The sequence below is a fragment of the Megalops cyprinoides genome, chromosome 19 (genome assembly GCF_013368585.1).
Source record: "Megalops cyprinoides isolate fMegCyp1 chromosome 19, fMegCyp1.pri, whole genome shotgun sequence".
Taxonomy (NCBI): Eukaryota; Metazoa; Chordata; class Actinopteri; order Elopiformes; family Megalopidae; genus Megalops; species Megalops cyprinoides.
The window spans coordinates 7,291,516-7,303,173 of record NC_050601.1 but is presented as its reverse complement, the minus strand read 5'-3'; the positions used below and the strand labels follow the sequence as shown (position 1 = coordinate 7,303,173).

Here is an 11,658-nt window from a genome sequence, read left to right as displayed (position 1 = left end):
AATTAAACACAGGTCACCCTGCAAGGCTTGTGACCTGGCAAAAACAAGCGTGAGTGGACCCCCACCCCCCAAGCAGTAACTCAATCGCAGTGAGGACAGTGACGGTTTTCTCTCCGTGCATCAAACGATGAGAAGCAGCCGCGAAGCCTTGTCGTGATCTAGCCTATTAGTAATAGACCAGGTGTGCGCCGTCTAAAACTAAATCCAACGAGAACCTTTGAGGTAACAGGTGCTATCTAAAGGAGGTTTGACTGCAACAGTGTATCTGGCAGTTTTGAAACCGAGGCGATAACCTGAATTTAACATGCAAGTTCTGGACTGTATATCTGCTTTTGTATGTTTAACTCTCCGTCTGACATTAACAGTCCAAACAAAGCAAACAGTTTTAAAACCGAACAAACAATGTTTCATTTTCATCATTTTGCAGAGCACAGATGGGTGTATTTGTTTCAGAATCTCTGCAGTTAACGCAAATACAGCAATATTCAGTTGTTTTAAACTTCACGAGTAGCCTACACTTCCGTTTGAGTCTTATCTCGAAAGTCTTAGTTCTTCTGTGAATTTTACTTTTTCTTACGAATCGTCCAAAGAGAGAATCATATATAATTAGTTAAAAACAAGTTATACGATAAATGTAAATTTGCATATTTGTGTTCCTGGGGTCTCACTCCCTCATTTAATTAAAACGCCGGGGTCATGTCCACGAGAGTAGCGCCACGATTCTATGGACAAAACCCTACATTTTACCAACATATATACACTTTCACAAATACACACTGTCCAATTCACACACGCGCACAGACACATATACCCACATGCGGTTTATATTTCCAGCGCCGGTCCCTGTTTATTTAAGAACTCGGCGGTATAAATCGAAGGCCTGTGTTGGTGCGGGCTCGTATCATTCCAACACTTGCTCTCCGGGGAACTTGCAATAACTGCCAAGCCTTAAACAGTAGCTTGTTAGCGCGAATGAGGCCTGGGCTAGAATAACACAGACAGACGGGGCCAGCTTGGCTCTGGTAAACTGACGCCGATATGTGAATGAGGTAGAATGTATTCCTACACGTTCATTGATTTGGCGTGATTAGTTCTTATATCATTCTGCGAGACGCAGAAAAAACTGCATACACTTATCGCTTTGTGTATCATAAACACTGTCACTGAACTGAAACATTGAAACTATCAATGTTAGGTCGTCTTAATGTCCTTAAACATCACGTAGTACACTGCGCAAATGTAAGTAGTTACTGCAAGCGGGGCAGTATCCACAGTTTAATTCGCTCCGAAGTCCTGAACTTAAATGGTCGCTTTGGACACCTTCTTAAGTATTCACTGCATATACACAATGTGTTTGTAATTGAGTAATGAGTATAGTGATAATTGGAAATGTAAATTTTGTTACTATGACCAGGCCTTCCACCACCACCAACAACAACAATAATAATCAATAACACTAAAACTATATATTACCATCATTAAAGCAATCAGTCTGAAAATTAAATTACAAATTTAAGTTGGTGTGTCCTTGCCATATTCATTGTATCTGAAGCTGTCATATAAAAATGTGAAAAACAAAAAGTAAGAGTCACTGAAATGTGTACTGAGAGTTAAGATTTATCTCCTGAATAAACTCTTCTCTCTACTTCATTGCCTTTATCACAACAAGTTACAGTTAAAATGTTATTTAATGTGAATGGTTTTTGAGATAACACAAAAATGATATATCCTTTTTTATTCTCCCATAGGTGTCACCTGTAAATAATTTTTACAATAAAGGACAGAAGAGGACAATATATTACTGGAGTCTGAGCCAGAGAGTGAGAGTAAAAGGGAGGAGAGGAGAAATAAATATAGAGAGGTGTAGGCCTACTGCATCTCACCTGGGATTGTACTTCTACGAATGGAAAGACGTTTCACGTGGTGCACCTGCGGAATTCTGGAACTGAGACAAAGGTTTACAGCTGAGACTGACTGGAAGTTTATATAAACTGCACACTGAGAAGAAGAAATGCCATATATATCGAATCAAATATTGAATTTATAGAATAACAGAAGTCTACTGCTGTTAGGAAGGAAGTTACTGGAGATAAGCAGTAACACACAATACATAGGTATACCTAGGAGTTATTCATCAGAATAGGCTAGCTGCACGGATATATTGATCTGTCTGTCGCTCGACTGAAGAAGGGACTTTTCTTTTGAAACAAGTAAGAAGACAGTAGACGACATGTCAGGAGAGGAGCAGAGTTTGTCTGAAGTGGAGATGAGTCCTGGGGCCTCGGACGATGGTCACTCGCTGTCGCCGGGTCACTCCTCCGGGGCGGCGGGTGGGCGGGACTCACCTCTATCCGGGCCGCAGGTGCAGATGTCCGGCGTTGGCGATGAGGCCGGCGGGGCTTCCGGCGGGATGGTGGTCAAGTCGGACGACGACGACGACCGCTTCCCCATCGGCATCCGTGAGGCGGTCAGCCAGGTGCTGAACGGCTACGACTGGACCCTGGTGCCCATGCCCGTGCGCGTGAACTCGGGGAACAAGAGCAAGCCCCACGTGAAGCGGCCGATGAACGCCTTTATGGTCTGGGCCCAGGCGGCGCGACGCAAGCTGGCCGACCAGTACCCTCACCTGCACAACGCAGAGCTCAGCAAAACGCTGGGAAAACTCTGGAGGTAAGACAGCGATTGCTGAGCCGAGATGAAACTTAGGCCAGAGCTTTCCCCACTCGCAGGGGTATTGGAAATTTGTGCAGGCCAGCATCATATGTTCACTCCTGTACTCCCAGTCTGGGTCAGTGTTTTAATGTATTATATTCTTGCACGGAGTTGTTCACCTGACTACATTTTTTTTTTAAATAACTAGTGATACTTTTTGAAAAGGTAGCGTGCTGGTGAAATCTGGAATGACCGTTCTGTTCATTTACATAAATGAAAACTTGTTACCGCAGGGTGCAGTTATCCGGTGCTGACGTGAAGTGGATAAAATGTGGTGCTTCACATGACTATGATAAATGGTTTGTCTGTCTGTTTACTTGTTTATTGACCGTGTTAATTCGGTAATGCACTAGGTTACATTCCTCCCCACAGAACACGAAGTAACTTCCTGCATTTTGGAAGACAGGGTGCATTTAGGCTAAGGTGATACGTTTTCAGTCATCTGCTCATCACAGATGTGGGATTCTTTTGAGATTTAAGTTAATAAACTGTGAGTTGTTTAGTACCCTTGCATCATTTTTGGAACGAAGCTCAAAACTCGGATCTCGTCAAAGCGAAAGCTCGCTTTCTATGTCTGCCGCTGGTAGATGGAGTGGAGGCTTTGTGAACGCCCCTGCATGTTAGTCTGTCTTGTTTGTATGTCTGTCTGTCTGTGAACATGATAAAAACACATGAGTGAATAAGGATGAAACTTGGTTAAATGATTTCCATTGGGAGAAAGAAGTGATCATTAGTTTGTATGGCGTCTGTGGTTAAGTGCCACACCATTTGAACTAACAAACCGCAGGGATCTTGCATGTGAATCAGTGCTGTGAACCATAACCTACATTTCAGAATACTAGTCAGTAACTGATGTCCTGCTCGGAACAGTTTTTTTTTCCTAAAGCAAATACGGAATTGAAACTATTCCATATTTGGCCTGTGCTTCACGGAAGTTAGCCTAATTGATTAAACCAATGAAGTCCCAGCATTGGCAAAGTGGTTAAAAGGGTTAATTCTGAGTTCATGCATGATTGTGTAATTGCTCAAGAAAAATAATGAATTGAGAGTGTTTTAAAGGGCAGTATTTTCTCATGTCAGTCTCAGATCATAATTCTGTATCTCAGTTATGAATACAGTGTACAACTTTGTCTCTGATTTGTAATTGCATTACAACTGCAGTAGAAGGATCTTTGTAAGGGAGTCTGACTCATTCTAAATTTTAAATTTTGCAGAATGTTTGTACTTTGTCTGCTATTGATATAATGTCATCTAAATAATGCTATATGATATATTTTGCAATAAATCAAATTTTGGCCATAGATATGTCACGTAATGCATTTGTGGCTGGTGCCAGTAGATATTAATATACAGAAATATTTTCCCTCATTTTGGTATTTTTACAAACTTAAAACCTATTATGGTGTCATATTCCATCATTATTACATATATAGGTGCACTCTATGGGGCTTCTCTTACTCTGGTTTTGAGTTCAGAATGAGGTGGAAAGGTACCGTAGATATGCACCTTTGCAAAAGAGAGATACACTGTAGAATCAGAGAATAAGCAATAAAAAGATGTTTAATTATTTTGTACTTTAATAATAATAATAATATCCCATACTAACCTCCTGACCTAACCATCATCACTTCCCATTTGTCTGCAACCACTATCTCACTGACACTATGTTTCACATACTGTTTCACTGTACTAAGCTGTTGGTGGTATAATTAAGTGCTTTCTAAAGAATGATCATAGTAAATCAGTTAAGGTACATTTTTAGAGATTTTGTCAGATTTTTACAGTTTTCACAGGTTTTCTTTACTTCACTCCATTATTTGAGGATTGTGTTGTCTAGGAAACCTTGTCCAGCTGTTATTTCCTTGAGCACAGTGCTTTAACTTGCTGGCCATTCATTCAGCTGTATATATAGTTTGCTGTGTGCTTGTGAAAAGGGCAAATACATTTCGCATTGTTTAGGTTACAAAGTCTGTGAGGTACGGAATGAACCCTAATTTGCACGCTGTGGGTAAACGCTGTATACATCTTTGACCCGCCAGGACAACACTCACAGCAAAACTCTGCATGTCTTATTTTGGTGAGACATCTGATGACTCTCAGTGCCTCCCTCTTTCTCCCCCCACTCAGGCTCCTGAACGAGACCGACAAGAGGCCGTTCATCGAGGAGGCCGAGAGGCTGCGCAAGCAGCACAAGAAGGACTACCCCGAGTACAAGTACCAGCCGCGGCGCCGCAAGAACGGCAAGCCCGGGTCCAGCTCCGAGGGCGACGCCCACTCCGAGGGCGAGGTCAGCCACAGCCAGTCGCACTACAAGAGCCTCCACCTGGATGTGGCCCACACTGGGGGGGCGGGGTCACCGCTGGCCGACGGACATCACCCCCACTCGGCAGGTGAGCTCTAGTGGCACACTCATCCAAGCTTTCCCTCTCAATATGCTGCACCGCACAGGCAAAGCAGAAGCTCCTGTAGTGAATTACATTGCTGGCATTCAGCAGACGGTCTTATCCAGAGCAACTTACGTCAGTTACAGTTTTTTACAATGTTATCCATTTATAAAGCTGGATATTTAAGCAGTTGTGGGCTAAGTACCTTGCCAAAGGGTACAGCAGCAGTGCTCCAGTGGGGAATCAAACCAGCAACCTTTTGGTTGCGAGTCCTGCTCCTTAACCACTATGCTGCACTGACTGCCATGAATTGGCTAGATGCTGCAGTTGGTTCAGCTGGCTTCTTTTATGTTGTATGCATTTCTTCAGTCTCTGCTCTTCCCCCTTGTGTATCTTGCACAGGAGACAGCAGTTACTGCAGTGGAAGCCCTCTGTCTGTTTCATTTCTGATTGGGTGTCACGTCTCCTTGCAGGCCAGAGCCACAGCCCGCCCACTCCCCCCACGACCCCCAAGACCGAACTGCAGTCTGGGAAATCAGCGGAGGGGAAGAGAGATGGCAGTGGCGCTGGGGGGTCCCGGGGAGGGCTGGGGGCTGGAGGGGAGGGGGCATCTGGGTCAGGAGGGAAGCCCCACATCGATTTCGGCAACATGGACATCGGGGAGATCAGCCACGAGGTGATGGCCAACATGGAGCCGTTTGACGTGAACGAGTTTGACCAGTACCTGCCACCCAACGGGCACCCGGGCGTTGGGCAAGGCGGGGCAGGCGGGGCGGGGTCCTCGGCCTCGCCCTACGCGTATGGAATCTCCTCGGCCCTGGCCGCCGCCAGCGGACACTCCGCGGCTTGGCTGTCCAAGCAGCAGCAGCCGCAGCCGCCACACCACCAGTCCCCCTCCCTAGGCGCCGACCCCTCCAAGGCCCAGATCAAGAGCGAGTCCGGGGCGGGGGCCCACTTCACGGAGGCCGCCTCGGGCGGGTCCCACGTCACCTACACCCCTCTCAGCCTCCCCCATTACGGCTCTGCCTTCCCCACCTTGGCATCCAGGGCCCAGTTTGAGTATGGCGACCATCAACCCTCCGGTTCCTACTACGCCCACTCGGGCCAGCCCTCGGGCCTGTACTCCGCCTTCTCCTACATGGGCCCTTCCCAGAGGCCCCTGTACACGGCCATCACCGACCCCAGCAGCGTGCCTCAGTCGCACAGCCCGCCGCACTGGGAACAGCCTGTCTACACCACCCTCTCCCGCCCCTGAGAGCGGGTGGTGCCCACAGGAACGCAGATGTAGTCCTGGTTTAGTTTCAGATTGGGAAGGGGGGGTGTGTCAGTCCCTACGGTCCTTTGTATTTTTGGGTTTGATTCAGAAAGACTGGGGAGGGCAGGGGAGTTAAGGTATATATTTAAAGGTTTGGGTCTTTTCTAGGATAATACGGGGCGGTGTGTTACCCTTTTCCATGTGAAGTAGAGGGTTTCATCCTCCATTGGAAATTAAGCTTACACCAAGTTTGAAAAAATAAGAATGAAAGTGTACTGTCTTCCCCAGTGTTTTTAGGCAGAAAGAAAGCAGAAAGAAGAAGCAGGGCAGAAAACAAAATGTTCTAAGAAAGACGCAGTACATCAAAAATCTGTCTGTCTACACCTGAGGCATGATGTGTAGCAATATTGTCATGAAACTTTTTTAGTGCCATGCCTTCCACATGTACTTATGAGTGTCTCCTCCATTAAAAATATTTATGGTACAAGTATTCATATTGTCAGACCAATTTGTCATTGTTAGGTTTTTTTTAATGAACACCACCAAAAAGTCTTCAGGCCAAAAAATGAAAGACCAAGAGATGAACGTCTTTTCACTAAAAATACAGTAGTGTAAGCTTTTGTTCTACATAGATTATTCTAGCACAAACACAAGGCAGTTTAAAATTAAATTTGTCCAAATTACATCTGATATGTTGTGCATAAATGTACTGTTATGATTGATATGAATTTCTCAGCAATGATATAACTTGGTTCAGCATTGGTTTCCTAACAACATGCAGAGTTTGAGGAAGGAGGTGCAAAGATTACAAAATTATGTGTACATTCATAGGTACAAGATAATTCTTTTATATGAATAATCCTTTTCTATTAACCAAAATGAAGTCTATTTTATTTGTGTTATCATAAAACAATGTATCATTATTGTCATCAATGTTATTATGACAATTATTATCATTGTCATTAGTGTTGTTTTTTTGTTGCCATTATTACACTGAAAAGTCTGCACCACTGCCCTTTTCCAATTTTTTGTGTTCTGAAATGTACATATTTAGTGTAAAATATTCATTTTCTAGTTTTTTTCTTTATTGCATACTTCATATGGGGCAATTTTCCGGAAGGTCAAACTCACTCAGTTGCAAGAGAATAAATTAATTTAATGAAGTGAGCGAGTCGGTGAGCGAGTGAACGAGTGATTGAGAGAGGGAGCAGAAAGACATAAAGAGAGACATTAGAAGAGAGACATTCAGTCCAATAAGTATTATTGTAATTTATGTCATGAAATCCCCAATATCTAAATACATGTCACCATTTGTGCCTAATGGACAACTGACAAAAATGTCCAAATCACCTGAATCGTATGACCATTTCAGAGAAATTTAAAATAAATATGTTCATTGCCTGTAACATTAAAAGATGATTACTTGTAATGATTGATGATTAGCTGTTGTCTGTTTTTCAATATCCAGACAGTTGTACTAAGAACACAAGACAGATGTTAACTCAGAAAAGCCAGGCCAGCATGACAGGCCATCTGTCTGTCACAAGGCTCCCACAGGAACATCAGAGCACCAGCATGGTTCAGAAAGACAGAAGAAACGGAACTTTCCCCCATTAAGCCTTGAGAATCAGTGCTTCCCAACCCAAACAGCTGCAAGAAGACCAGATACAACTGCCAATTATATATAGGTCAAAACATTACAATATGATATATGGCTCGTGGAAAGGGTGTCTGCCATTTGGTGTGCAGTACTGCACGCTTTAACAGCTCAGGCTCACCCTTTAGGGCCAGTGCAATTTCTTGAAATGACCGTTTCATGTGATTAAAACAAGTTACAGGGGTTCTTTGATGTGGATGGCCAATAGAGCCATCCTTGGACTGAATGGCTTCAGCGCTTGTCGCCATAACTACCAACACAAGCAATTGGGCAGCCATGAAAATAGCTTCACAGGACTTGTCATCGCAACGGCCAAAATCCATTTCATAATTTGCGTTTATAAACCGACGGCTTGTTTTAAGGATTACCAAGCTCAGGCTTGATACTGTACATAGAAAATAAAAAAAAAAGCTTACGACGGAGATTACAGTGTAATCTGCTGAAAAACACACTCTGTGTAACATGCGATGGCTTGCTTACACGTCTGTCTCAAAATGCGAAACCAGAGGGTCTCTTCATGCGTGTCACAGAGTAAAACAGATGTATCAAACCCGGGAGCATTCTCCCCCTGCTACCATGCTCTGATGCCTCCCCACAACAATGTGAAAAATACCTTTTAAATATTTGTTTGTTTGTTTTTAATATATGTGATTTATATACGCTATACTTTTTATAATAAGGTCCATACATCATACTATTAATTTAAATAATTTCTTTCTGTATCTTTTTAAAGTTTGCTTTCCTTCCGGTCCAATCTTATGTTGGATGTTTGTTTTGTGAAATTGTAGTTTGCATTTCCCAGTTTATTTTAGTTCATTTCTACACAGGAAAATATTAGGCCTGCTATTATTGTTAAAAATATTGTTATATATTAAAAAATACTGTAATTATTTATATTTGCTGAAAACTTGTTTTACTCTCTGTTAACAGTTTCTGACATGTTGCAAACACTTGACTGTTGTTTTTTTTTTTTTTGTTCTTTTTTTACTTTCATGGTTACAAGTTGAACAAAACAGCCTGTAAATATTAGCAGGATTGAAACCCTAGTGAAATGGTGGCTAATTAACTTTTCTCACACTAAATAAATGCATATTCTTTCTGTTTTCATAGAAGTGTGGTTTTGCGATGTATTTTCACAGCTCTTGTGCACATGCAGCATTATGGTCATGATACAAACTGAAAAATACAGTTAAAAACTTAAACAGGCCAAGTCCTAGTACAGTCTGGCAAGCTATCGCGTGTCAGTAAAATTGTAACCGCAGCCTGCCCTATTTTGAAGCCTGACATGAAGCGAGTCACATGAAGTATATCTTCCAGCGTTATGTATTGGTGTTTGCTGGAGGACCCTTCAGCACTGTGGATGGGAGTACACCTTTCACTCGGTCACTCCCTCCCATTAACTTAGGACATGCTTCTACAGGGCACAGACAGTGCACAATCCCTTCTTCTCAGTGCCTTTGGGTGGGGTCAAAAACACCTTCCCAGTCAAGACACTGGTCCTCTGAAAGTTACAGAGAGTAACTACGCCTCTTGGTTTGGCCGTGGCGGGAAGCAGGACTGCACGCTGAAATGTACTGGTACACAGAATGTATAAAAATTCCACCGGACGCCGAGGATCCAGGACTAGCCTGTATCCTGGCGGCGCAAAAAATCGGTTCTGTCGGCCACAACGCAAACACGCATCCACACTTGCAGGCTACGCACTAGTGCATTTCACAACATGGCCTCACCCTCGCGGACCATGGCAGCATACAATGCAGATGCAACTGCCCAACCTGATTGGAAAATTTCATATGAAGTGTTCATGTGTGTGTTGTAATGTGCATGTGTGCGTGTGTGCATGTGTGTGTTGTGTGTGTGTATGTGTGTGTGTTTGTGTGAGTATGGTGTGTGGTGGGTTAAGCCTGCCTCCTAATTCCCTCTATTTAATCGGCTGTGTGATACTTGGTAAGACAAAGAGAGCCATTGAGCTTTGGAATGAGGAGGAGGGACGGGGGCAGAGCGAGAGAGAGAGAGAGAGCGCCATACTCATAACTGGCCTGCCTGTAGCTTTGCAGGGATACAAAGGGACTTTCATACAAACTGCCCATAGTTACTGCTCTCCCCCTCTCTCCCTCTCTCTCTCTCTCCCTCTATCTCTCTTTCTCTCCCTCACCCTCCCTCTATCCCCATTAGATTTGGGCCGTAATGGGATTAAAACATTCCGAAACTGGAGAGAGAGAGAGAGAGTGCGAGAGAGGGAGAGAGAGAGAGAGAGAGAGAGAGAGAGAGCTGGGGGGAAAGAGAGGGGTGGAAATATAGAAGCAGAGAGTGGAGGATGGAGTGGGGGGAGAGGAAGGAGCAGATTGAAGATACAGCACAATGTGTATTAATATAACAAAAGAGAAAGGGTGATGGACTGCAACAAGAGTACGGGAGGAGAACAGAGGGGGAAAAACAGAGAGAGAGCAGGGGAGAAAGAGTGAGACGGTGAATATACATTATCTCCTAAAGAAATCTTGTCAATATTGTCATTAGTTCCATTGGTGATAAAAGCTCATGCATTCCTCACACAGGTACTCTCACATTTATTGACCACCTGCTGTAAATTCTTTTTAAAAAAAAGGCTAATATTTAACGATTACTCTATATCTCTGATCGCTGGTGCAAACGTACAGCATAGATACATTTTGCCAATCATCCACAAAGCCTTTGGTACAGGAGGACAGGTCCTAAAATATGCATGAATTACCTTACCTGCAGCCATGTTTTTGCCAGCACTAATTGCATGCTACAGATTATTAAAAGTGGAAATATTTCCCATTTTCCCAGCGCCAACTAGGCCACGGTCCATTCCGCACCCCCCCACCCCCCACCCCCCCCGCCTCAGCCTTCCTTCCTCTTATTCTGGCTTGAGCTGGAATGCAGCAGGGCCCAGATAGACCGGGGCCTCGGGTATCAGTGTCACCTGCACAAAAGCTCTCTTAATTAGGGGAGCGTCTCTCTCCGCTGCTCCATCTCTCTGCCCCTTTGTCTCTCTCCCCCCGGGCAGGGCTCCCTGCCGTTGTCTTGGAAATGCCACCCACTTCCTCAAAAACAATGGAACACTTTTGTTTGTGTGTTCATGTGTGTGTGTGTGTGTGTGTGTGTGTGTGTGTGTGTGTGTGTACGCATACGTGAGAGAATGAGAGACAGACAGAAAACTCCCATATACACTGTAACTACGTGTCTGCCTGTGGAATGGAGAGGACTCAAACCAGTTATTCTTAAATATCGCAGTAACTCTAGTGGTTAAGAAGAAAATGTGTGTCTTATGTGTCAGATGTGTTATTTTGTGTAATTCACTTCCTGCCCATGGGAGGAGGGGGTTGCATACATAGTTAACAGAACAGTGTAGTAGTGTGATGGGAGAAGTAGCAGTAATGATGACACGTAGGGCATAAGGAAGTAAAATATGCTGTACATGTGACACCCTCATTAAGGGAATGGAGGAAAAACTGCGCCGCATTACACATTCCTTCGGTTTGCAGTTATGGTGTGTGTGCAGGCACATGTCATTTGCTCGGTCACATCAGTGTGACTCAGTATTTTGCCCCCGAAGAAAAGCAGACATAGACATACCACCACACAAAATCGCATCGCTGTGCTACGTACGTCAGTCTAAGGTTTCA

At 43.9% G+C, this 11,658-nt stretch overlaps 1 protein-coding gene across 2 annotated transcripts; it reads left to right on the top strand.

The window, feature by feature from the left end:
- The first annotated feature begins 1,754 nt into the window (after window positions 1-1,754).
- LOC118794140 (transcription factor Sox-10-like) lies at window positions 1,755-7,066 on the top strand. 2 transcript variants are annotated; one of them, XM_036552321.1, is made up of 4 exons: window positions 1,755-2,670; window positions 4,840-5,102; window positions 5,570-5,656; window positions 5,696-7,066. In XM_036552321.1, exons 1-4 carry the CDS (start codon window positions 2,231-2,233, stop codon window positions 6,349-6,351), a joined length of 1,446 nt encoding a protein of 481 aa, XP_036408214.1. In that variant the 5' UTR covers window positions 1,755-2,230; the 3' UTR covers window positions 6,352-7,066. The 2 variants fall into 2 exon arrangements, with proteins under 2 accessions (XP_036408214.1, XP_036408213.1); XM_036552320.1 differs by having other exon boundaries at window positions 5,570-7,066.
- Window positions 7,067-11,658: the final 4,592 nt, after the last annotated feature.

Coding starts and splice junctions, on each gene's coding strand:
- LOC118794140 (XM_036552320.1), top strand. CDS start 2,231: ATGTCAGGAGAGGAGCAGAGTTTGTCTGAAGTGGAGATGAGTCCTGGG. Junction 2,671..4,839: donor ACGCTGGGAAAACTCTGGAG/GTAAGACAGCGA, acceptor CCCCCCACTCAG/GCTCCTGAACGAGACCGACA. Junction 5,103..5,569: donor ACATCACCCCCACTCGGCAG/GTGAGCTCTAGT, acceptor GTCTCCTTGCAG/GCCAGAGCCACAGCCCGCCC.